This window comes from Mytilus galloprovincialis, chromosome 2 (assembly GCF_965363235.1).
Source record: "Mytilus galloprovincialis chromosome 2, xbMytGall1.hap1.1, whole genome shotgun sequence".
NCBI lineage: Eukaryota > Metazoa > Mollusca > Bivalvia > Mytilida > Mytilidae > Mytilus > Mytilus galloprovincialis.
In genome coordinates, this window is record NC_134839.1 from 46,715,795 (window position 1) to 46,741,681 (window position 25,887).

General features: G+C 31.9%; 1 protein-coding gene across 1 annotated transcript in view; it reads right to left on the reverse strand.

Annotated features, from left to right (window-relative positions):
* Positions 1-430: 430 nt before the first annotated feature.
* LOC143062041 (uncharacterized) overlaps positions 431-25,887 on the reverse strand; it is a 37,945-nt gene continuing 12,488 nt past the window's right edge. The window contains exons 10-22 of the mRNA XM_076233891.1: positions 25,436-25,681; positions 24,947-25,024; positions 13,693-14,088; positions 13,006-13,152; positions 12,505-12,684; positions 10,987-11,070; positions 10,289-10,459; positions 9,153-9,255; positions 7,204-7,370; positions 4,446-4,634; positions 3,442-3,501; positions 1,762-2,007; positions 431-629 (exon numbers count right to left, since the gene is read on the reverse strand). Of these exons, the coding sequence (XP_076090006.1) occupies positions 549-629; positions 1,762-2,007; positions 3,442-3,501; positions 4,446-4,634; positions 7,204-7,370; positions 9,153-9,255; positions 10,289-10,459; positions 10,987-11,070; positions 12,505-12,684; positions 13,006-13,152; positions 13,693-14,088; positions 24,947-25,024; positions 25,436-25,681 (2,148 nt within the window). The 3' untranslated portion in view covers positions 431-548. The remainder of the gene's footprint in view (positions 630-1,761; positions 2,008-3,441; positions 3,502-4,445; positions 4,635-7,203; positions 7,371-9,152; positions 9,256-10,288; positions 10,460-10,986; positions 11,071-12,504; positions 12,685-13,005; positions 13,153-13,692; positions 14,089-24,946; positions 25,025-25,435; positions 25,682-25,887) is intronic.

The following is a 25,887-nucleotide window of genomic DNA, read 5'->3' on the forward strand; positions in this document are numbered from 1 at the left end:
TGTTTTTATACAATTGTGACTTGAAAAGTATAAAACTAAATTGGTTCTCCTTTGATATTTTGTCAGCTTTCGTACACATGTTTCTTTTTTGTTCTTGATCTGCTTACTGATTTAAGTTTTATGTTTATGTCGACATTTTGTTTACATGTTTCAGATGCCGCCGTATATTTACAAAATTAAGATATGCTTTTTGTTCCTTAATTTAACATTGTTTTATTACGATACAGTACGCTGCTTATTTTTCTCCCAATTTTGTCTTTAAGTTGTATAGTTATGAAAGGATACATTTCTTCAATCTCAGATTTTCAGTGTTGTTCATACCTTAGACGCAAAAGAAGAGCAAGCAAAGTTAAGCAATAAAGATTGACGTCAATCCAAAACATTTTCCATCCTTTCACAAATGTTATCGTTAATAAATTGGAATAAGACATTTGAATTTTAACTCTTTTTATTACAATTCGAGAAAAGAATCTTATGTTTTAAATCAATTCTTAAAAGGTTAATACTAGTATTTCATATGTGCAAGAAATATATTAAATTCTGCTCCTTTACTGGCTCCCCGGGCACTGTCTAGGGGGTGGTGTGTATTTAATTCGAGGTTCTGGAACACGGTAAACATTCTGTTGATACTGAAAAAAAGAAAAAAATTGTTCTAATAACGTTTCTAATGAAAACTATGAAAGAATAAAGATAAATAAAATAAGAAATAAACAAACACACATAAATTAATACACCATAAAATTAGAATAAAGTCATGGAATCAATTTAAATTATACATTTATCTAGCCTCTATTCGTTCAAACAAAAAAAAAGAGAAGAAAAATAAGGGAGACATTGGCAACGATGTTGAGAACAAAAAATCGAAATAAGTTTTTGGTTTTTTGTTTCAAAAATTTATAAAAAATGAGGTGGAATTAAAAATTCTCTTTTCTTCGTAAATTAGTTCATTAGTTAATTAAATGCAGAATACAAAAAAATGCAATGTTGATACATAATAATGGATCCGTGATTTTATCTGTTTTTTTTTAAAGATTTTTTTGGGTCCTGGTTCTTTTGAAAAACCTTTTCGCACAATTACGTAAAAGGCAAAAGGCCAAAATTAATGACCCACTTTTCGTTGTCCATATAGTTATTTTCAATTAGAGTATATTTTTTCTTATTTTTTTTCTTTCCCTTCCTCTTTCATTTCTTTTTTTTTTGTGTGTGGTGGAAATTCAAGAAGAGAGGTGAAATAAACTTTTGGATGTTGTATTTTAACTGAGTTTGATATGGAAAGAGTGATTAGGCCAAGTGCAAGAAGTTCATATTTACAGTTTTCCGAACATCGCTTGACTTGTCCATAGGGGTAAGGATGTGTATTGGCTAAATTTGTAGAAATGATCGCTTCAATCTTTCTAAATTTTGGAGATATTTTTGGACTACAGTATACATTACACATACAAAAGATTTCCAAAAATGGCAGGGTGCAATTTTAATGAGACATAACGTTATAAAGAACTAACAGAGGAATTACTTGTGGTCTGTGGCCGTATAACCCAAATTACTACAAAAAAAAACCAACCGTTTCATTGAGAACATGTTGTTACCGAAATCAACACTTAACAATTAAACTTCTAGTTATGATATCAACCAAGTTATATCGTTTATTTCAAACAGTCTTGTTTGTTGTTTGCGTTTTATAAACATTTGCTGTTATTTGCAAGAGGTTTATTACTATGATATTATCAAAATGGTTTTACATATAAATCAATCTATACATACACGTGGGCTATCTGGATGTGTGTGACTATCACATACATGGTACAAATTGGTCTTATTCATAATATCTTTGAATTTGTTCTTAACATCTTGGTTCTGCCAGTTCCAACTATACATCGTATCAACATTGTGGTAAGGGTTTGAACCGATTTGATCATACAAAGGCATACTTTGACAGTTGCTTATTTCAGTTTTTGGATAGTAATAGATAAAGGCTAAACACATTTCTTCCGCAGTTGACAATCCTCCCTGTAAAGAAACTTTTAAAGTTTTAAATACAAATTGACATTGACTAATAGAAACTACCCATGTGAAACAGATAGTCAAACAATGGACCAGCGAAGAAATCAAATAAAACAGATTTGTACGGGTACATGCAGCTCATGAGATTCGTTAAAAGCATGATCAAGTATAATCTAACGGGTTTGTTTTAGAAAATTAATTTATACGAAGTTTGCCTGCCGTTAATTAACGTAGCAGCAGATCGTTATAACTACCCACCCATTTAATTATTGTTCGTGTGGTTATAAATTTAATATATCACATTATATTAGTATGTAACTACTGAGAGAAATTAAATCAAAATTGATCGCAATCACTATTATAGTATCTAGTTTAAAAATTGTATCCGATGACTCTGCTTGCCAACCAGCATGGCCGATATGGCTAAAAATAGAACGTATAGTTTTTGAAATATATCTCTGACACTAAAGCATTTAAGGCAAATTTTACATGGGTCAAAATGTTCAACAGGTTGAGATCTATCTGTCCTGAAATTTTCAGATGTATCAGACAAGCATTTGTAGGGTTGCTGCACCTGAATTGGTAATTGTAAGTAAATTTTACAGTTTTTGGTTATTATCTTCAATATAATTAAAAAGAAAGGGATAAACTATAAACAGCAATTATGTTCACAAAGCAAGATCTACAAAAAGGCCAACAGGATCAAAATGGTCCAACGGGATTTATTGCCCTTTAAAGACAAATGTAACATTTTTTCTTGAAATTTTTGTAGTCTTTTACATTTTCCTGAGACAACTGAGACAAATTTAACCAAACTTGGCCACATTTATTATAAGGGTAGCTTGTTAAAAAAGTGTCCGATGACCCTGCCTGTCAACAATCATGGCAAAAATGGTAGGAAATAGAACATAGGGGGGAATGTAGTTTTTGACTTATATCTCTAAACCTAAAGCATAAAGCAAAAAAGTATAACGGTTGCATTATTTCATGCACCAATTGTAAATAAAAATATATGGTGAGCGACACAGGCTCCTGGTAGTCTCTAGTCTAAATTTCGGTCAGTAGATTATTAAAACCGACATAAAAGAATGTACGATAGATATATACCAGACGAAAAAAATACTTAACTCAAAACATGTTTGTATAACCGAATTTTTAAAGATAGAGATAAAAATAGACCTAGACAATAAAATATTAATTTTGATACTCTAACCCTTTTCGTAGAGTTCATGATAGTGTTGTATTTGAATTTAAGTTATTCATGTCGCTATATGTTAAAAACTTTTGCAGACCTTTAAAACTAAATATCAATAAACAATAATTGGGGAGGGTTGTATTTATGTTTAAACAGCAATGACTCGTTCATGTATATCACACATCAACCTATGTATATCTGCCCCACCCATATGTCTAGTTATTGTTAGGATAAGTGGATGTTACCAATGTCGGTTTAGTTCTTCCTGTTGAATCGTAATGGCAGTCAATGGTTAAACTATCGCCCTGAAAAAATAAAACAAGATCTATTGGAAAAAAGTAAAACACTATCTATTAAGATTGTCTGGGTTGCCAAGTCTGTCACACTTATACAGATGCCAATCATTTGAATATAGATATTGTTACTACATATTTCCTTTTGGTCTCTTTTTATTTCAAAAATATGTTCGTATTCACAAAACTATGATAATATCATAACGCTATGCTAAACCCGCAAAGTAGAAAGGGATTAATACAAGTTGCAAAACTTGTTTCCCAATCCACTATAAATAAATATGTTTAAACGTAAATATGTGATAAAGAAATTATTCAGCATCAATTTTGTCTGAGTCTAAACTAGTTTTATGAGCAATGATTTGGAGGATAGAGTACAGTCAATTCATTTATAAAAAATAACGGTACAAAAATACATACATAATATACATATTTATATGGTAAGGAAACAATAACATAAATCAAAATTAACCAATCCGCTACCAAGTCAGGAATGTGGCATTTGTTATCAAATAGTTCATTTGTTTGTGTGTTTACGTTTGTTATTGTTGCACCATGGTGATCATGTTCTTTTGTGTCCTTCAGTTCCAGTTTGTAACCCAGATTTGATTTTTCTCAATCGATTTATGACTTTTGAACACTGATATACAACTGTTGCCTTTACTAACCGAATGCATTTATTTTTTACTTTAATGTTCTCATAGTTACACTCGTCTGAATCAGTCACATACGCACCTTACCTTAAATGCTGACATGACGTTTCACACTCGTACTTTCATGTATGTTTGGTCAACACAAACAAGAAAACAAATTTAACAGTAAAAACATGTTTCATGTTCATGTTAATATGGCTGTAAAGTGTAATTTTAGATAAACTATAATATTCCAATATTTTAACATAGTTTAATTGATCTATTCACACAGCATGCGCCACGATACAAACATTGAGTACTTACATATTTAATTTCTCTCTCTTTTGGAAACATTCTATTATCTTGGTAGTCAAAGTCATAAGAAAGGTCTTGTGCCAAAGGTTCTAATTCTACGTCACCACGAATATGTCGAGCAACAATACTTGTTCCAAGTAAATGGGAATGAAGAAGTGTTGCAAAAGCTTTCATACTGTTTTGTTTTGTCACCAAAGCCTGAAACATAAGTATGTGAATTTCCTCTTTCTAAAAATTATTCAAATGATATAATTGAGAAAATTAGAGTAAATGTATTATAGTTACATGCTTGCCTATGTAATAAAAAAATTCATATAATACTAAACGCAGTAATTGATTTAATCACCAACAATAATTGAAAGAGGATGTACTTCGGTGAGGTTTTAGAACAAGAGTCAAATGTTCGGACTCTTCAGTGTTTTCCACAAGATACAAGGTAAAATATTTTGCCCCATAACACATATTTATCTTTTAACATAAGACTTAATAGCTCATAAATGGTAATTTGACAAAATTTAGGCAGATTCTTGATTTTCTTTCTTTTGATTTGAGACTCCTCAAAAAATACCAATGAAAATATAAGGTTAAGGTCCGAGTCAGCCTTTTCCTGCCATATTTTATAAATCAAATATCTGGAAAAGGGGCTCCATGATCTATCGATATTTTTTAGCTTATTTTGATCCTTAACTAACACTCTTCCAGCTTAAAGTATCAATTTTGAATTCTTGATTTATCTAATTTTACCTCAGATCACCTAAGTACATCCTTCAATATGACTTACAAGTATATAGATTAGTGAATAGTTATATTTTATCTGATCTATACTATTGGAGCACTAGAATATTATATGTCCTGTGTTGTATACGGGGTAACCCTTTCAATTACTGCTTGACTGCTCATTTATAACCTATCTACCCTTAAAAGAGTACAATCAATTATTTCCTGTTGTCTGGACAAATTTCATTTAACGCCTACCTATCAATTTATTTGACAAACTTTATTATGTTGTGCTAATATTCAATTCTTCCTGGACCTGACTTTAGAAGTTTCTACCTCGCTACGAACAAACATAACAAAAATGGAAACATAAAGCGTTTTTAAAACTGTTCCTATTTTTGATTGAAATAGAAAAAATAAAAAATCATCATAAATCCATTACTTTACGACCATTTAACGTCCAAATAAATTGGGGGAGGTTATTGTTTTTACAACAACAAAAAAAAAAAAAAAAAAGAATTCTGATACCTAATTTGATGAGAGAAAAAAAATTGGGGTCAAGCAGATGACAAAAAAGATATGAATAAAGAGTTTCCGCATACCTTTTATTTTTTTTAAATTGTTAAATTCTTTAAAACAAACAATTTGATTGGTAGCGTCGAAAATCTACAAAAATGTTAACACTTTGCGATAAAAAAAAAACCAACATTTGTGTTAAAAAACAAAACATTATCCCCCCTTCTCCCTTGAAATTAAGTGGTTGCTCCCTAACTGGTTAAATATCGTAACAAACTTTCATTTGTCGCCATCAGAATACAAAATTAAATTGAATAGAAAATAAATAAAAGATAAACAAACACAACCTTAGAATCGATGAGATGTGTAAATGCAGACATAAGATGTCACAACAGAACGAAACATTTAATTTTCTTTTAAGTTTTACTTTTTTACGATGTGAGAACGATTCTGAAAGAATAATCAAATGTTTGGGATTGAGGTCTGTGAAACAATGTTTGGGATTGAGGTCTGTGAAACAATGTTTGGGATTGAGGTCTGTGAAACAATGTTTGGGATTGAGGTCTGTGAAACAATGTTTGGGTTTGAGGTCTGTGAACCCGTATTTGCATATGTAATAACAGCGGTAAAATACTTATACAGGGTCAGAGATACAACACCGATTGTCTTTAAAGAGACTGAGTGATAATATATACAGTCTGAGATATGATAAAAAATTTCTATTTTTTATCAAGATATATATAAAGACATCAAAGCCACAATAAAAGACAAACGATGACACTAGGCAGTTAGTTTTATATTTGTCATATAGCGACCTTTTATAGCTTACTTTAGGGTATGGATTTTTCTTATGTTCGAAGGCTGCACTGTAACATATAATAGTTAACTTCAGTTCTACATCAATTAATCTCTGCCGGATAGTTGTCTAATTGGCAATAATAACACAACTTATATTTGTTTATATAAAGGAACCATAGTTAATATTATTTAAAAATGCAATTATCCCTGGGAAGTGCGACGAAATGTTAAAGGCAGTATTTGAGTGTTTTTAGAAATGCAGCAATTATATGTTATATCAAAAGACTTCATAAAGGTATACGCGTTTGAGTTCTTAGAATAATCCTATTGACATAGAATGATTAATAGACACACTGAGTAATATTTCTTGTAGTATGGACTTCCCCCTCACCAAAAAACCACGCACATATTCAAAATCAGACTAAAAGTTGAAGTGGCCGGTGCAAAACGTCATGCCCAAATCTAAAGAAGAATCAGTTAAGGTTATTAGGATTTTCATCAAATTGAATTCAAGGAGTTGTACCGATCTATAATCGTTAGCGAATACAGAGGATCTAGTTCACAAAGGCCTTGCGTGTTTTTGGCAGGAAAATATGACGATAACTTTACAAATTAGACGATATGTAAACATTTGTATGCATAAGCAAAAAGTAGCAATATTAAGTAACGAATGAATGAAGTATATTTTATTATTGCGTCATCTGTCCTATGAACTACATTTTAGAACATTTTTTACCTCTTGTAAACACTGTTGACTACATGAATGTCGTGATAGAAAATCTTTCTCATATGGAGGAACAAACTGAAGTTTATTAACTTTAGCACCTGCTTGCAAAATTCCAGCATCATGCTGACGTATTGTGTGCGTAGCTGTAATCCTTAAACCAGAACTATCAACAATACCTGCATTTGTTATAAAAAGAAATTAAAGGAAAAATGAGGCAGGTCCATACAAAACAATTCTTTCAACGTAGTTAAAAGGTGTTTTTTTTATTAGACATTCTCATTTATGAGGCTAGTCAAGAATTTATAAGTCTAGACGAAATTCAGTTTTTCAAATGTTCATTTGAAGCATGATTTTGACCTACAGTTCCGAGAAAAAATCGAACTTAAATTCAAGTTCAGAAACATAAACTAATGAAAGAGAAAACAAGAGGCTGTCAGAGCAACTGCAACAGGATTTATTTATATTAATTCGTGTCCTGGCATTTTTCAATATCACAAGAACCATAACTGATGCACGGTTAAAGTGAAAATCATCAATATCAAACTTGACCTCCATTTTGTTGTCAGTAACAGCATATTAAAATTTGAAAAGCTTTGATTGAATGGTTCATGAGTAAATGCAACAACATGACTGGTAACACAATTTTTCAATCTTTCAAGAACCATAACTCCTGGATAGAAAAAGTGAATATCGCTTCCATTGAACTTGACCTCAATTTTTTCATTAGTAACAACATATTTGAAATTTAAAAGCTTTGGTTGAACTCCTGAACTGTAAAAGTCAAAATAGTCATTATTGAACTTGACTTCCATTTTGTCATCAGTAACAACATATTAAAATTTTAAAAGCTTTGGTTGAACAGTTCATGAGTAAATGCACGGACAGGACTGAAAACACCATTTTTCAATTTTTCAAGAACTATAACTCCAGAACCGTAAAAGTCAAAAGCGTCATTATTGAACTTGACCTCCATTTTGTTGTCAGTAACAAAAATTTTAAAGCTTTGGTTAAATGATTCATGAGTAAATGCACGAACAACATTTGGCTGCCGCCCGCCCGACCGCCGTACATCCCCAAATCAATAACCGACATTTTTGTCACAAAAATCCGGTTAAAAAACTCAAAAAAAGTATTAGGACTTGATGATGTAATGGCTAAAACATCTGGTCAGATGATGTCAAAGTTAACATTCAGAAAAAAAAAGGATTTCTAGGTCAATCATAAAGTGACATTTAAATCACAGACATAATAATTTAGTTCTGAAAACAGAATGTTTTACATAATATTTTGTTTGTTATGGATGTATTCCAAATTTAAAACATAGCATCAAAACGAAAGGATGACATGATAATGTTTAGAATTTGAGATGATATTGATTAAACAACACAAGACTGATATGGTTCTAGAGGGACAATTTTGATACCCCGTGAGAAAACTCATATTAATTCAGGGTTTCTATACCCAAGTCAATCCCTTGTGAAGGTAAAGAAAAACAAAACTTGTTTACATATTATATAACTCAAAATGTAATGCAATACGATTTGAACGACACGTCTCCTTATTTAAATATTAATTTGGATATTCAAATGTCTCGGATGAGAAGTATCGAATCAAACTCAATGCAGTGGTACAATTTGTATGATCGGTAAATAGATTGAGAGTGTTCAAGAAAAGGATGAATTTTCATTTACAAATTGACTTTCAGATTCGAAACTACAAACAAATATTTCATAAAGCCAGCGCAAAGGTAGTACTAAGCTGATTACAATGACGGCTTATTTGAATTAGTTACAAATAAATGCAACAGTAGTATACCGCTGTCCGAAACTCATAAATCGATCGAAATAAACAAATCCGAGTTACAAACAAAAACCGAGGGAAACGCATTTAATATAAGAGGTTATAACAAAAGATTTATTACACAATACGCAAAAATATGATGTTTTTATGAATCTTACCCGACTTCATTGTTGGATTATTAAAGTGAGTTTCCATTACAAGGTACTGTGGGTCACTAGGTGTCATGAAGGAGAATCCAGCGTTCGATGGAAAATCAAATGCCTACGTTAATATATTAAAATTTGAATTAAAAAATTAAATTTGAAAGTATTTAAAAAAATGAATCAGATATATAGTTTTACTACTGTGACTGAATAGTCAAATACGAGTAAGCAAAAGCATTGGTATAGTAAGCTTTCCACAAATTCAATTAACAAAAATAGTGCGAAACACAAGAACATGAATATCAATATTATGTGAGACAGTCATATCAAAATTTAAATTTACAGCATTTTTATCTCATTTTAGTTCGTTTTTTTTCTTTTTCGAAAATTGCATAACCCTTATTAATTTATCACCGAATGTAGTTGTTTCTCGCTAACAAACTTCGTTGAAACAACTTCACTACTCAACTAAATAAGCACAGTGTTCATATCACGTGTATCTTGTGTTAAAATTGAAGTATTTACTTTTATCGAAATCCCACAAAAATATTCTGTAAGGTTGGAGAGCGCTATCCTATGTTAATATGTTCAAAACGCTTTTCTTCAGTAACATTCACCAGGACCGCTCAATCAAAAATTTGAAGGCTAAGTATGTATTAGCATCTGACTGCGTGAAGAGCTACATAACCCTGGTTACAAGAGTGCCATTATTTGTTAACATTTTTCCAGCAAGTGTTTAACGATGGTACTCGATATAGAATCGTATCCGCCTTCTGGTTGGATGATACTTGATTTAAATTAATTGTATTTATATTTTACGTTTTTGTTCGTCGGAGTCATTACAAATTTGCCTTTTTTTAAGCCAAAAAATTGACGATGTCAACTGCATTTGATGTAAAAATTTGCCGCATGAAGATAAATATTTTTATGGTTGTCATGCAACACTAACATTTCTAGTAATAGGAACTGCTTACATATTCTCGGCTGTCAAATATTCGTCTTTGAGTGTTCTTGATGAAGGTAATCTGAAAAGTTCTTTAACGAATGAAATTGTTTAAAATTATGTTTTCATTTATTAAGGTGTCTGCATTGTTCTCAACATGAACTTTAACAAGAAAAAATCTATAAAATTAATCAGTAAGTTTACTCACTACACCACCAACAGCCCATGCAATCACCACATCACTACACTTGAGATTTCTAGGTCGATGTCTATAGCATTCATACACCTTGCCAACGTCTGCATCTGTAGCGGTCGGACAGTTATATACCAAAATATGATGAACGTAAGCTTCATTACCGGGAGATATTACGGGTTCATACTGAAATCATGAAATGAAATAACTATAGTCAAATTCTGTAGCAGGAACTAAGTATAATGAAACACCTATACAAATTAAACTGTACGATTGATGCCAAATGCATTATATGGTAAAACATGTCCACATATTGAGTTTCAGGAAGCAGTGATTTTGAGTTCTAGAAACATCAAAATATCATATTAATTTCATACATGGACGTATGTGTAAGGATATTTTTAATTTTCGGTAAGACGAAAGTTAGTGATTGGAAGATGTGAAAATACAATTCACTGTGTTACGTGCTCACATAAAAATTGATTTCAAATTTCTGGTAGCTTTGATATGACGTTCCTGGTAAAAATGCCATAAGAATTTGATGAGACGGACGAACCGACAAGGATAAAGCCGAATGCTGCCTTATTTCGGAGCAGGATATAATAACACCCTAACCTACCTTAAAATTAACTAAAAAGTAGACGAGAAACTTACATAAATTAATAGCAATACTCACGTACGAATTTTGACAAGAAACTATTAAAAGTACCTACTCTGATCATATGATACTTCTGGGGTTTGTGCGGAACTTTAAAAACTTTACATTGATAAGTCGTTTCCTTTGCTGGTACATGGAACTGCAATATTTAAAAGAAAATCATATAATTATACATACAGATCTATGTATCTGTGGGCGGTGTGGCTGTAATCCCCGAGGGTTCGTGTGCCCTCCCACTTTATTTGTATTTTAACACAGGAATAGTTTAAATGATGAACCTCTTTTACAAAATTTCAGTAAAATAGTCATGTGAATAACACTTGTTACTATATAAACAACACATAGCTGAGAGGGTGATAGAGCAGAGTGTTACCCCGGTAAAGTTATCAGCTATGGCGAAGCCAACGTTGACAATGTCTTTTCGAGGGGTTACAATCTGCTATATCAACCTCTCAGATATATTTTATTTAATTCATCATTTATTATTACAGAGTCTATTAAATTTAAAATTAAAAGTTATAAACTATGTCGTTTTGTACATAACAATCATCCGTATTTATCAGAGTGCACACTTGAGCAAGCGTCTCAGTGGATGGTAATAGAGTATTTGCCATGGGATAGGGTCAATTGTCCACTTTCAAATTGTATTAACCAATTAAAATCTGGTATTTTAACATGAAGTATATCAATAAAATTAAATAATAACCACACTCTTAACCACTATTCCGTCCTTTTTTTCTGAAATGTGAATCATACTAATCAGTGGTTTCATACTTTCAAGTGTATGATAAACACGTAAAGGTCACACCTGGAGAAGAAACTGATTACCCTTCTTGAACAACTGAGATCACCCCCGGTTTTTTGAAGAAATCTTTTTTCTTATACTTTATATATTTCTATATTGTGTTCTGTGTACTATCAATTTTTTTATTGTTTTTTTTAACGGTTTTTACCATTTCATTGTCGGTTTGTTTGTATGACTATTCCTTTGGTATTTTCTGTCTCTCTTTAAATCTTATATAAAATTGAAATATTCTACTGTCTTGTCGTAAAGCTATATTTGTCTATGAATTTATAAAGCTTCCCAAACATTTTTGTTATCGTGTTTGTCGATGTCTGTTACGGTCAATCCATAATAACAATGTATCCCATTAAAATCCCCAGTGTGATACCAGTTGTCTCAGAAGGGTAAGCCGATTCTGCTCTACTTGTGACACATGACATGTACATTATTATCAAAGTATATCTGGTATTTTTTATTTACAATCATAACTGTTTCCACTCTAGTCTGAAAAATTGTACAATCTGATTATTTTTCGTAAAATTACGTTATTGTCATATTCAAACTTCATTGGCTATTACAAAAGGAACAAAAATAGACCAAGAAGTACTTATGCAGTAAACCAAATATGTTAAAAGTATCTCTCTAATAAGAATAATTATAAAATAATTGTTTTCTTGTGAAATTCGCACTGCATGATCGTATCCAACAGGCCTTAAAACTTATACGTGTAAGGTATTAATGCATATGAGTGATATTTAATAAAATTTAGACCTGGTTATCGTTTCTTACATTATTGTGAAGCATATCAAACTGTTCTGCATCAGAGGGTGGAACATATTCATTTGCTTTTACAGATGATAGCAACATCAAACTTTTGGCCCCTCGTCTTTCTGCACCATGCCAAGGTAGTGAACTAAACGAAGCAGGATCATCAGGATGGTATGAGTAGATTACTTTGACAGTACTCTCCTGAAATATAGGATGTAAATTTAATTTTAATAGCTAAGAATTGCTAACGGGTATGACAGTCACGATGGCCTAGATTGGTAGGTTATACATCTTGATTATTATTTTCTTTTTTGAAAAAAACTATGCTCTTAAACGATTTTTCAAGTGAAATAACCTTTTGATGCGTTTCTGGTAGATTATATATGCAAATATGTAGATATATAAATCTGACGTAGTTGGGTATAAACTTCAAGGGATGCAAAATTATTTGATGTGGTGTACATGTTTTAATGACAGCTGATACAGACCCAATTAACATGAATCATATATTGTATGTATTACCGTTATAAGATAGTCGTTATCATCACATGTATCCAACTTTCTTGTAAATTTTAAAACTGTTCCAAAATTATCCTCTTTGCCAAGTAACAAAAACCAGTCCTGACTAGCATCAATTATCGGTGCATAGTGTCCTTCTGTATGACAATCCTACAAATTAATTGAATTTCATTAAATTTATATTAGACATTTTAATAAATATTAATATGCATATTATTTTAAATTAAAACTTGTTTTCATCGTCCAACGCTCGTAATTTGGAAATTTGAAGACACATTATCCTTCACAAGGCAACATTTTTCAGTTTTTAGTATTTCTTATATAAAAACCAAAAAAAAAAATCAAAGTGTATTTCCAGATAAAATTCAGCGATGTCTTATGGTGTGGTTTAACTTGTTTTGAGTTGGGCGACACTGAAAAGTCTAGTGTAGACGAAAGCCTCGTCTTGAGAATAAAAATTAAATCCTGGTATCTATGATTATTTTATTTATTAAAAAAAACACAGAATACACTTTATTTAAAATAAATGCAGTGAGATTTTATTGTCCAATTGGTAATTAGAATAATACAATTGTTCTTAATTCTAGTATTTCAAAACAGTATAGTATTAACACTTTCAAAGGCTTATGTTACCACCTTTCCCTATCTCTATGTTCAAATGATCAATTTTATAGTTCTACAAACGCAAACCTTAAAGTGTGCTGTGCCATTGCTGTCAACCCATCCGATGACAACATCTGACGGAAACATTTTACCATTAGACGAAAGTCCAAAGCCAACATATCCTTTAGTCTTTACGTGTGTCTCGAAGGTTATGTGTGTTGCATTCGTTTTCCAAAACAACCAGTAGTTCCCTTGTACATCTAACTTCCAGACGTTACCAAAACTCTCGGTAGGAGTTGGTTCTGTTGTTGTTGCCGGAACATTATCCTCTGGATTAGGTTTTGCGACACATTTTGCAACTAACAGAAACAATAGATAGGACACCTTGAATGCCATCTCTTTGCACAAAAGGCAAACTTCAGAAGGTATCTGATGTTTATAAGGGGTTATAGTGACTAACTGACGCACACATTTATCACATGATTATTCTGATTGTTAAAGGTTACGTTCTAAGTTAATCGAAAATGGAATTTGAGACCGATTGTCTACTACGTTACAAATGGAATGTTTTAGTATCAATGTAATCTTTAGAGATATCTTAACAGTTCAAAATGTAGAATAAAAACTGAAGCATTTGAACAATAAGCTATATAAATAAGAAACTGTTTGTATATGCAAAGTAGTCATACTAAGTAAACTTTTACAGTACATCTGCATCATAATTTTGTTTTTGTTTGAAATCGTTCAAATTAATGTAAAAAAAAGGTATGTTATATAAAGGGACCTCACTCCTCAATCTTATGGCCTTATGGCATAACTGTTCTCATTGGTGCTTATCACGCCCTATGTAAATCTTCCTCCATGTATTTTCCTCCGTGTACTTTAATCTGTTTTTGCTGTTATGATTGAGGTTGCAGATGTGCTGGTAAGTAAAAACGTCCTGTTTTACAATAAAGACCGAAAGGATGTCTAATTCCTGTTTATATTCTTCTGTGTTTTCTTGTTCTAATCTTCCTAGCAGGTTGCATATGTTTATATTACGAATCTTTCTTTCTAAATTTTGTAATTCAGTTGCACATTCTCCTCTGAAACATTCAGGGAAATTGACTTGTTGAGTAATAATGTCCGAAAGATGTCAACACAAAATTCAAAGTGAGAGACATATTAAGTTTTCGTATTTTTGGCTTGTTTTATAACTACAAGGTATTTGTATCGCATAATTTTAATCCTGTTTTTCTGAACTCTCTTAATTCACTGATAAATATCGATTGTCCAAATTTCTGGAAAACAAGCTAAGGGAATTCCTGTAAACGTATTGTAGTCTTTTTTTAGTTTCTAGTTTTCCTAGATTCAATACACTTCACACAGGTACCAACCTAGACATTTAAACTCTATATTATGGAGTGTTATGCATCTATGTTTGAAATACTCTTCATCTATCCAAAAACATTCTCGTTTTATGATTGCAAAAAAAAAAGAAAAAATGAAACGGTTATACATTGCAGTCAACCTATCTGATGACAAGATCTGAAGAAAACATTTTACCATCAAATGAAAGCCCAAAACCAACATATTCCTTAGTCTTCACGTGTGTCGCGAAGATCACGTGTATTGCGTTCGTTTTCCAGAACAGTCAGTAGTTCCCTTGTACACCTAACTTCCAGACATTACCAAAACGCTCGGTAAGATTGGTTCTGTTGTTGTTGCCGGAACATTATCTTCTGTACTAGGTTTTCCGATACATTTTGTTACTAACAGGGACAATAAATAGAAAAACTTTCACAGCCATTTCTTTGCGGAAAAGTAAACTTAAGAAAATATATAATATCTACAAGGGTTTATAGTAACTAAATTACACACATTTATCCCAAGTTTATTTCTAATAAGTTAAGGTTACTGTATAGTTTTATCGGAATTTGGATTGTCAAAGCGATTGTTTACGTTACAAATGGAATGTGTATGACTATCAATTTCCTCTTCAGATAAGCGTTATCTTTCATAGTTTGAAATTTCGCTAGTACAAGAACACCGAACCTTAAACAAATGTGCATGTACCTCCATAAACATGAAATTGTTTGTAAATGCAAAGTATTCACATCAAGTAAGCTGTAAATCGGTTCCATGTTCTTAATTTTCAAATGAAATAGTTCCAATTTAATGTAAATATCTGTCTAATTTAGTACAGTTTACATGTCAAAAGATTCATTTCCGAAAGATATCATTACAAAATTCAAAATAAGAGGCAAATTAAGTGTTCGTATTATCATTTTTTTGTCTTTAACGGTTGTAAGGTACGTGTGGCAAATTTTGAACATTTTTATCCCCCACACCGACACTTTTTACTGTTTAAATTTGTACAATATTTTTGTGCAGACTCTCCTTTTACTTTGTTTTTCTCCGTAATTCAAATTGGCCGCTATTTATGTTAATTGATACTGGTAAATATTCAGAAGTTATGTCTCTACGAAATGAAACATAGAGATCTTGTCTTGGAACCAGTAGTTTACTAAACAAAATATCTATAAACGTTATATATCTCTTTTAAGGTTGATGACCCCTTCTGTGGCCTGTGAATTATGAACTTTTCAAACTGCAATAGTATCAAAACAGCAAAGATAATGAATAATAGAGATGGGCCATTCTGTACATATACCAAGGGAACCTTTGTGAAAAGCATAATTATTTATAGTTTAATAGAAAAAGGGAATTTGGTGAAAATAAAATCAAAAATTTTGTAGCAAATGCACAGACTTTAATACAGATATTTTTATTATTAAATATAATTTACCAACTTCTTTTTTTTTTATCAGCTTTAAATTCCTAAACACCTCGTGCTGAGTCACTAAAGTCGATCGCAACCTAGAAGGTGTATTTGAATTGGTCCATATTTATATTTGTATTTATTTTAATCAATATCTAAATTTATAAGTCTGTTTTAAGGAAATCATTGCTAGCACTGCATGCAATAATCCTTTATCTATCAAGTACAGAATTGCCAAATTTGAGAGCACAAGGAATAAGGCTGTTGTTTTTCTATAAAATTTCCATATGTTTAGCATTGAATCAACACAGGAGTACATAATCCTTAGATAAACATATTATGTGAAACAACTGTATTTACAAAGTGCAACCTATGAATATTCGTATGGTTCTATAAATTAACTTTGAACCCACAAAAGACCTTTCCTTGCTGGAGATTTGGAAGTTTCAGGTAAGAAAACTATAAGGGAAACAACCATCTTCGTTTGATATGAAATATACTGTTATAAATGTTGCTGATCGTCGCTGTATTCTTACACGTCGGTTGATGTCTGGAGGTGTGTATGTGTCTCTAATTTCGCTACATACATATTGTTGACCTCAAAAGTGAACTATATGCTGTTTTCTTGCATTCTTGGGGACATTATTTCCTATTCCTTCTCAGAAAACCTAGTGTTTAGTTCTACTTTTTCGCTTAGGTAAAACTATGAATGGTCTATTTTAGGTCTTCTTAGGTTTCATAGTCGCGATCTTATGTATAGGTTATGTTTCACTTTTGTAAAATGTGTCCATTTAAAGCATAAAATTTTTATTCTCTTCTTTTTATGCTTTAAATGAAACATTACTTTGCGTTGAACCTTATTTCCTAGTGTATAGCCAATACTTTTAAGTTCTGAAGATCTTTTTTAGAATGTCACTGGTTTTGTGTCTCTGCGGATCTGAATAGTTACATATAATATAATACAAATATAACCTTTGTATGAGGTCGATACAAGGATGTATTGACCTGAAAGAAGTATATTGTCCGAGGTCGATATACTTCTTTGGGTCGATATATCCTGTATTGATCTAATACAAAGGCTATATTTGTTATATTATTAATTTAAGACCATATTTGTATCAAAATCGTCATTTGATTTTGTTTGAATTTTATAGATATCATATTGTCTCCTTAACAATATCAACATATTAGTTGTTATTTCATTTACTTTTTTTTATTTGTGTGACATCTTATGTATTTGAAGATTTTTTTCGTCAAATAATCGCTCACAGATATCATTTGTTCCAAAACGTTTAACGATAACCTGAAATTCATTACATGACGTCACAAAGTATATCGGTTTTTTAGCTATTCTAAAAATAACCGTGCAATATGCTTTTTGCTATCCGCCGTTTTCTCTCTACCTTCGAAAATATAGTTTAACATATGCATGTGACTATCCCTAAACGAATCAAATTTGTTAAAATATACGAATTAATAATATAACATAATATATATGACAAAGAGTAACGGTCATTGAACGGAGCCTTGTGGAACAGCAGAGTAAACTCACTAGTAACTGTTTTTATTACTGAAACGGTAATTTTAAACTGAACAATTCTTAAATGCCTGAATATCCGCAAGGAAAAATGTCAAGATTTTTGTCAGTTGTTCAGTACATGTTCAATACACGAACTATCGCGATCGATCAGGTACCAGCCAGTACTGGTTTGGGTATTGAAGAAAATACGCATAACGTTAAATCCAGTACTGTTAAGTACATTTTAGTGCACGTCAGTTCATCGATAGAATCGTTGTCGAGTACTTTTCAGTGTATACAAAATTACACGAGGATTTCTTCCTTTTGATTAGCAAAGTAATCAAGATAAAAAAAAAAGAAAACGCAAAAAGAAAATAATGAATAACATCAAATAATAACGAGACATAATCGGCAACTGGAATGTAGATACAAGTTATATATATAGCACGCCTTTTATGCGTTTTGTTATTTGATTCTGCCATGTGATTATGGACTTTCCGAATTGATTTTCCTCTGAATTCAGTATTTTTGGGATTTTACTTTTTACGAATTATTTTATTTGATTTACGAAAAGCGTAGCTTTGAGTGGATTAAATATGTTAATGAGTAAGGCGTGTCTATATATGATTTGTAACATTAATTGGCTATGACACATGTTAAAGGTTAAACCCTAACCAATAAAACATGTCTACACTTTTAGATACGTCAATCAAATAGTGACGTGATCTATATCTGTCAGTTGGATTTGTTTGTCAAATAAAGGTACGTTTAAAGAATTGTTGCCGTTTGATTCATACTCGATAGTCATTTATTTTTCTTCCCAAAAAATCTTGAAAAAGGGTGTGTGGTTGGAAGAGAAAAAGAGGGGGGGGGGGGCGGTAATGCAAAAATTTATTCTATGATTATTTGCCATAAAAACATAAAAAAAAAGACTTATAGTTTCAAAGGACGTTGTGATAAAAAGGAAACATGTCCCTAATACCAATTATGAAGGTAAATCAAAAATGTTCTTTCGTTCCCCAAAACTCAGTTTTCTTCCTCTCTTAGTAACGCCGATTTCTGTTGATAAGGCGATGAACATTGTTAGCATGCTAATCATGATAAGAGAATCGCCAACTTTAACAAAGTGTCATCGTGAATGAATGTAAATGATTTTTTCTTGTAGATATGGTCAAGATCGTTGAGATGTAAGTTGCAAAAACGATAACTTGAAAAGCTGAAATAATTATTAACACTAAAAAAATGAAGCTACAAATTTCCGACCAAGTCAATCTTTCACTCTCTTGTACATAATTCGATTATAATCTACAGAAAAATGAATGAAAACAATTTTTTATTATTTCATTTTTTCCCTTTCTACTGTAGTAAAAACGCGCAGACAACTTACCCCTAAAAAAAACCTACCAGAATATCAGATGGGATATATTTGATCTAGATGTGAATATTCCTGATTGGCAAAATTATGCAGTGAAAACGAAGCTATGAGTAACCTTTTGGCTCGTTTAATTTTCCTTAATTGGGGTCATGTGCAATTCTAGTTAGGTAATAACAATGTCGATTTCAAAGAATCATTGAGAAAGGTAAACTAACCTGGTCATCTGTTCATGGTAGATTTTTGGAATCCAGCCGGGTTACAATGTATGTGCGAAGTTGAGGATAACAGTGACAATTAAGACTACTGCAATTCATTCTAAACGAAACAATTAAGAGGGTGTCCATGGAAAAACCAGGCAGTGGATGGCACATGACATATTTTGGCTTCAAATTTTTTTCATCTATTTCATATCACAAATTCATTCTTTCTCAAAGCCACCTATATCACAGGATTTGCCTGATATTTACTTGGACAGCCTCTTAACAATAAAATATTGATGTTATGATATTAATTTAAAAACGCTAATGAAGACATTACTTAAGGTGTTTGAATATTCATTGATTGAGGGGATAAACATTTTATGACATCATTAGAAAAAATGCATGTTAAAAAAATAATTATGTATTACATGTTTATAAAGGATCTGGAACTGTTAACTCACAGAATTTTTTTTTTTCACATATTTTTGAATAACATTGAGAAAAGAAATGGGTAAAGTGTCAAGCAGACAACAAGCCGACCATAGAGCAAGCAACAGCCGAAGGCCACGGCTAATTGATCTTCAATGCAGTAACTTCCGCACCCGTAAGCGTAAGCTGGCCACTAAACAAATATGTACAATTTGGAAAAACATAACACTCAAACGGAGAAATAATTTTTCAATCGGATTGGTGATTTTTAGATTATAAAATCATTCTACATGTCACGCATATCTTCTTACTTATTCTACTGTTACTTTCGATGAATGTTTTCCTTCTATTAACATTTTCCTTTTCCTGTTTTTCACTTTTTTATTTGCCGTCTAATTCCACGCTCGCCAATTGTGATAGAAGTTTGTCGAAAGCTTTAGAGAAATTTAAGATGGCAATATCAGTTTGGAGACCGCGGTTTTATGCTTTCACGAATTCTTACAATATTACTAGGAAATGGGGTTTGCATGAATAGATACTAGTAGATATGTATTTGAATTTTATTGGTTTACTGTGTTAACTGTATGTCTTAGAGTCGAAGTCTGTTATTACCATTTTGTGTTTTGGTGCCTTTTTAATGATGTTTATAGAGATGGATTTGTAGTATTGTATTACGGAGGTTGTTCCCTCTTATTTGTAAGTCGTGATAATACTGTCAGCTCCGTGGGTTTTATTTTTATTTTTATTTTTTTTTTTAAATCCATTACCCTTTAACAGGCTTAACATGATAGATGATATTGATGCAGACATGATTTAATGTGATAGTTGTTCATAATTATTTAAAGTGTTTAGTTCTAAATTGTCAATATAGTTTGAATGCGGACAACGGAGAAATATAATAGAAAACATTATAATACTTATAGTACATATAGTATGTAGTTACTAAATGACAATAAAGTACTTTTATGGTAGTACTCACATGTTTTTGTATGTCAGAACAACAACTGTAGTTTGAATACTTAAAATGCTACGACAGCAAATCAAAGCATTCGTTTTCAGAAGAAAATAATGAACGCATTCTCCTCACCATACATGTAAGTTGGAGTTGTATTGCAACTGGTAATTCAACATTATTTCATCATCATCAACCAGCGTTGATTTCTGTTTCAATGTTAAGCTAGTAAACTGGTTGTCAGTTTAACTTTTCAACACCGTAGTTTGTGGATCATAATTTTTCGGAGGAACACTGCATTTCTATTTCGTGAGATAAGTCTTCAGGGCCGTAACTACATTGAGGCAAATGAGGCAAATGCCTCATGTAAAACATTTCAAGAAAAAAAAATGGAACAAAAGGTTGTTCTGATATCAAATTCGCGGAAAGTGTCTTGCAAGAAGCAAGACGTTCTCTTCAATCTCTGGTGTATCCCCTGGATGTTTCTTGTTATTCATGTTTCTAGTTTCATTTTAGTTTTCAGAGTTTATATCAAAGAATACAAAACTGTTTGTTTTATTGTAAATAAAACTAGATAGCTGACATGGTTTGAATCAAAGTAAGGTCACATATTTCCCGGTATCAAATAATTTGAAGAAAAAAACAAGGTACTGCCATATATGACCTTTTACATTGAAAGGTTAAACTTGCATTAAGTAGTGTTGAGAACCTTTAACAGAGAATAAAGGAGTATGGGGACATAACCGCACACAAAGTCAATGTATAGAAAAAATACAAATGATCAATGGTCAACGTTTGTGTTCTGCTCTTCATCTTGATAGTTGCCGGATGGTCTTCAACAATACTTTTAAAGAATCAATAATACCGTAAAAGATCGTAAAACAAGGTGAAGACGGTCCCTAGTGTGGACTTAAGCAGTACTAGTACTTAAAGTATAATACTGCAATGTCACTATATTTAAATCTAGTCATAAAAAAATCTCCAAAGTCTAATTACAATACAAGACAAGAACAAACAGACAGATACGGTATGAATAATTGTGAGAATTACGATTTTTGCTTTATCCTACATATCGGTCTTTTAATGTTGTCTCTAATACCTAAAAGTCTTAAATTACAATGAATCTTTGTTTTTGCTTTCGTACCTGATTGTCGAAAAAAAAATCTAAAAATTAATGCAAGAAAGAATCTGGGAAACGCTCAGAATGCACGATTTTGCGTTATTTTCCTCAGAGTTTCTGGGGCCTTAAGCGGCCCCCAGACCCTTCGCCCAAAATTTTTCGCCTCGCTCCTCTCGGCGAATAAATTTTGCATCACTATTAAAAGAGGCTAGTTACGGCCCTGGTCTTCATTAAAAAAAAAGAGAGGCAGAGAATCGTAAGGGATATTCAGCGTCGAAAACAAGTAAACAATGTCATGACAAAACACATAAAAAGATCAATAGACAAACACTAAAACAAACACGTAGTAAATCATTCACCTAAAGGCTGAGCAACTTAAAAACGGGGGTGATCTCATGCGATCTTTTTAGAATCAAAGGGAATCAGTTCACTAGCTTTCAATCACTGCACTGCCAGTACTGTTAGATATTTACTATATATCAACTGATTTTTGTTGTTTGGATTTTGTTCTGATGTGTTAATCACTTTCAAGCTTCTGATTGAAATTATAGATTTTTTAGAGTTGTGACACCACTGCCCAAGCTAAGGTGAATGATTGGGCGCTCAAAAATACCACCAATGTTATGTGTATGTTTTAAGGCAGGAATCAGTGATTAAGCAATTGATGTTTATCCTATTTATCCTATTATTTTTTTATTGTTTACGTATTAAAAATATAGTTGTTGGTTATCCCTTTTGAATGGTTTCATATTATACCATATGACCCTTTTGTAGATTAGAATACGGTAAAGGTTTATGTATATATGGTACACTTTTGGTTTTGATTTATTTGCTGATTAAACTTCTATTGCAGGCATGTTGTTAACATGATTCAAATGCTACCGTATATCTACAAAATTGGGATACGTGTTGTGTTCCTTAATTTAAATTTATTTTCTGACGATATGGTACAGTGAGGGTTTTTCTCCAATTTTGTTGTTTTGTTATAAAGTTATATGAAGATAACATTTTCCTTCAGCTCAGATTTTGGATGTTGTTCATTTTTTGAATAGCATAATGGCGAAATGAGAACTTGCCGTAAAAATTAAAACTTAAGTCATGATATTACGATAACTATTAAAAAATGCAAGTATGATTGAACTGTATATCAACATCGAGAAATTAGAAGTCAGGCCTCTAAACATCCCAGAGCCTCTTGTAATAGAATTCAATGGCACACACTTGGATTACACCTCATTGTTTACTTACTTGGGCAGCATTGTAACATATAAAGGAAGAGCAGACAAAGACATCAGAGCCAGAATAGGACAAGCCAGAATTGCATTTTTAAAGCTACGTCAAATCTGAAAGTCAAGCAACATCAGTAAGAACATTAGACTTAGACTTTACACTAGTTGTGTACTAGCAGTGATACTATATTGGACAGAATTCTGGAGAATGACAAAACAAGAATGTGTCCATAGTACACGGATGCCCCACTCGCACTATCATTTTCTATGTTCAGTGGACCGTTAAATTGGGGTCAAAACTCTAATTTGGAATTGAAATTAGAAAGATCATATCATAGGGCACATGTGTACTAAGTTTCAAGTTGATGTAACTCTAACTTCATCAAAAACAACCTTGACCAAAAACTTTAACCTGAACTTCGCACTATCATTTTTTATGTTCATTGGACCATGAAATTGGGGTCAAAACTATAATTTGGCATTCAAATTAGAAAGATCATATCATGGGGAACTTGTGTACTAATAGGTTTCAAGTTGATTGGAGTTAAACTTCTTCAAAAACTACCTTGACCAAAAACTTTAACCTGAAGCGAACGGACGCACAAACGAACAAACGGAGGCACTGACCAGAAAACATAATGCCCCTCTACTATCGTAGGTGGGGCATAAAGACATCAATAATCTCTCCAGATTTCATAACAGTTACATTAGAAGGATCTTAAGGATATTCTGGCCGCGTAGAATAACCAACAGAGACCTCAATGAATCAACAGGATCCAACAACATGGAGACTCTTTTGGAGCAAATAAAAGATGGAGATGGATTAACCATGTGTTTAGAGGACCAGCTGAGGACTTGACCAAAGTCGTCCTAGGATGGGCACCTGAATAAAAAAAGATAGAAAGAACGACCCAAAACAACTTGGAGAAGAACAACAGTTGAAGCTGAAATGAAAGAACATGGAATCAGCTGTGACGAAATAGAAAAGAAAACACAACTGAGATGAGTGGACATATCTATTCCCTGTCCTACGTGCCTCCGGGCATACTATTAAAAAGGACGAGAATAAGAGAGAGAAAGAATTATGATAATTATATGATGTAGCATTTTTACAGGCTATTTTTTTGGCTCAAAGTTTGACATAAATTATTTATGCACTGTTCTATTCTATGTGTTACAATTTCTTTGTAGAAAAAAAAGAATCAAATCTAAAAGAACGATGACACTAAAATAGATTGTCCCCCTGTTAGGCTATAAGACGAAAATATCTCCCTTTAACCTATCAAAATCTGACATTTTAACGTTTTTATGTAGAAAAAAAGAAATATAGCATGTGCATAGCTTCGTGCCACATTTTTGTTACGGCTCATAGAAATAATTTTACAATGTCATCATAAAATAAATGCCAATAGTTTACAATATCAAACCTCATATCTTAGACAAACCTTGCATACAAAACAAAGAGTAGGCCAGTTAAAGCAAGATTGAAACAAATTCATGTCTTTAATCATTATGATTCTTCTAACTAATTCTCGTTTCAATTTATTCAAACCTTCAGAAAGATCAACGTCTATATAAAGAAAATTTTAACCGTTCACAAATGTTATCTTAAACAAATAAAATTAGACATTTGAATTTTAACTCTTTTTATTACAATTCGAAACAGAATCTTCTGCAATAATATAAATCCATCAAAAGATAAAACTATTGTTATTATATAAATGTGCGTAAAATAAAAAAATAATCTGTTCCTTTACTGGCTACCCGGGCACTGTCTAGGAGGTGGTGTGTATTTTGTTCGAGGTTCCGGTACACGGTACATATTCTGTTGATACTGAAAAAAGAAAATGTTTCCCGATAATGCACACAATAATATATTATAAAAAATAATAACTGCCTATTAAAAACAAATGAACAAATACACAATTACACCTACAAACATAAATCAATACACAATAAAATATAAATAAAGATATTAAATATTTTTTGTGTTCTTTTTCGTTTGTACAACATTACTTAACAAACCCAACCATATCAATGACATGTATTTACTGAAAGCAACATTTAACACTTGAATTTGAAGTATCATATCAACCCATTCATACCACGTCTCCCAAAAACAGTGAAATTAAAAAAGATCGTAAGTCCTTTTTGTGTGTACAAAATATGGAATTCTATTTGTAAGACGCTAATTTCAACTATATCATCAAAATCATATCAACATACAAAAACAATCAATACATACATTTGTGCTATCAGGATGTGTGGGACTATTGCATATATGGTAAACATTTGTCTTATTCATAATATCTTGAAATTTGGCCTTCACATCCTGGTTCTGCCAGTTCCAACTATACATCATATCAACATTATGACCAGGGTTTGAACCGAGTTGATCATACAATGGCAAACTTTGACAGTTGCTTATTTCAGCTTTTGGATAGTAATAGATGAAGGCTAAACACATCTCTTCTGCAGTTGACAATCCTCCCTAGAAAAAATATTAAATATTTTTTAATACACTTACTTGAAATAGTATTGGAAAACGATTTTTCCTTTTATAGAATCGTAACTCAAACAAAAAACAAATACGCTTAACACAATGACCAAAATAAAGAAAGAAAGAAAAACCCAGATGCAACAGATAGACAGATTACGGACAACTAAAGACTACAAATAAACAATTTAGGTACTGTA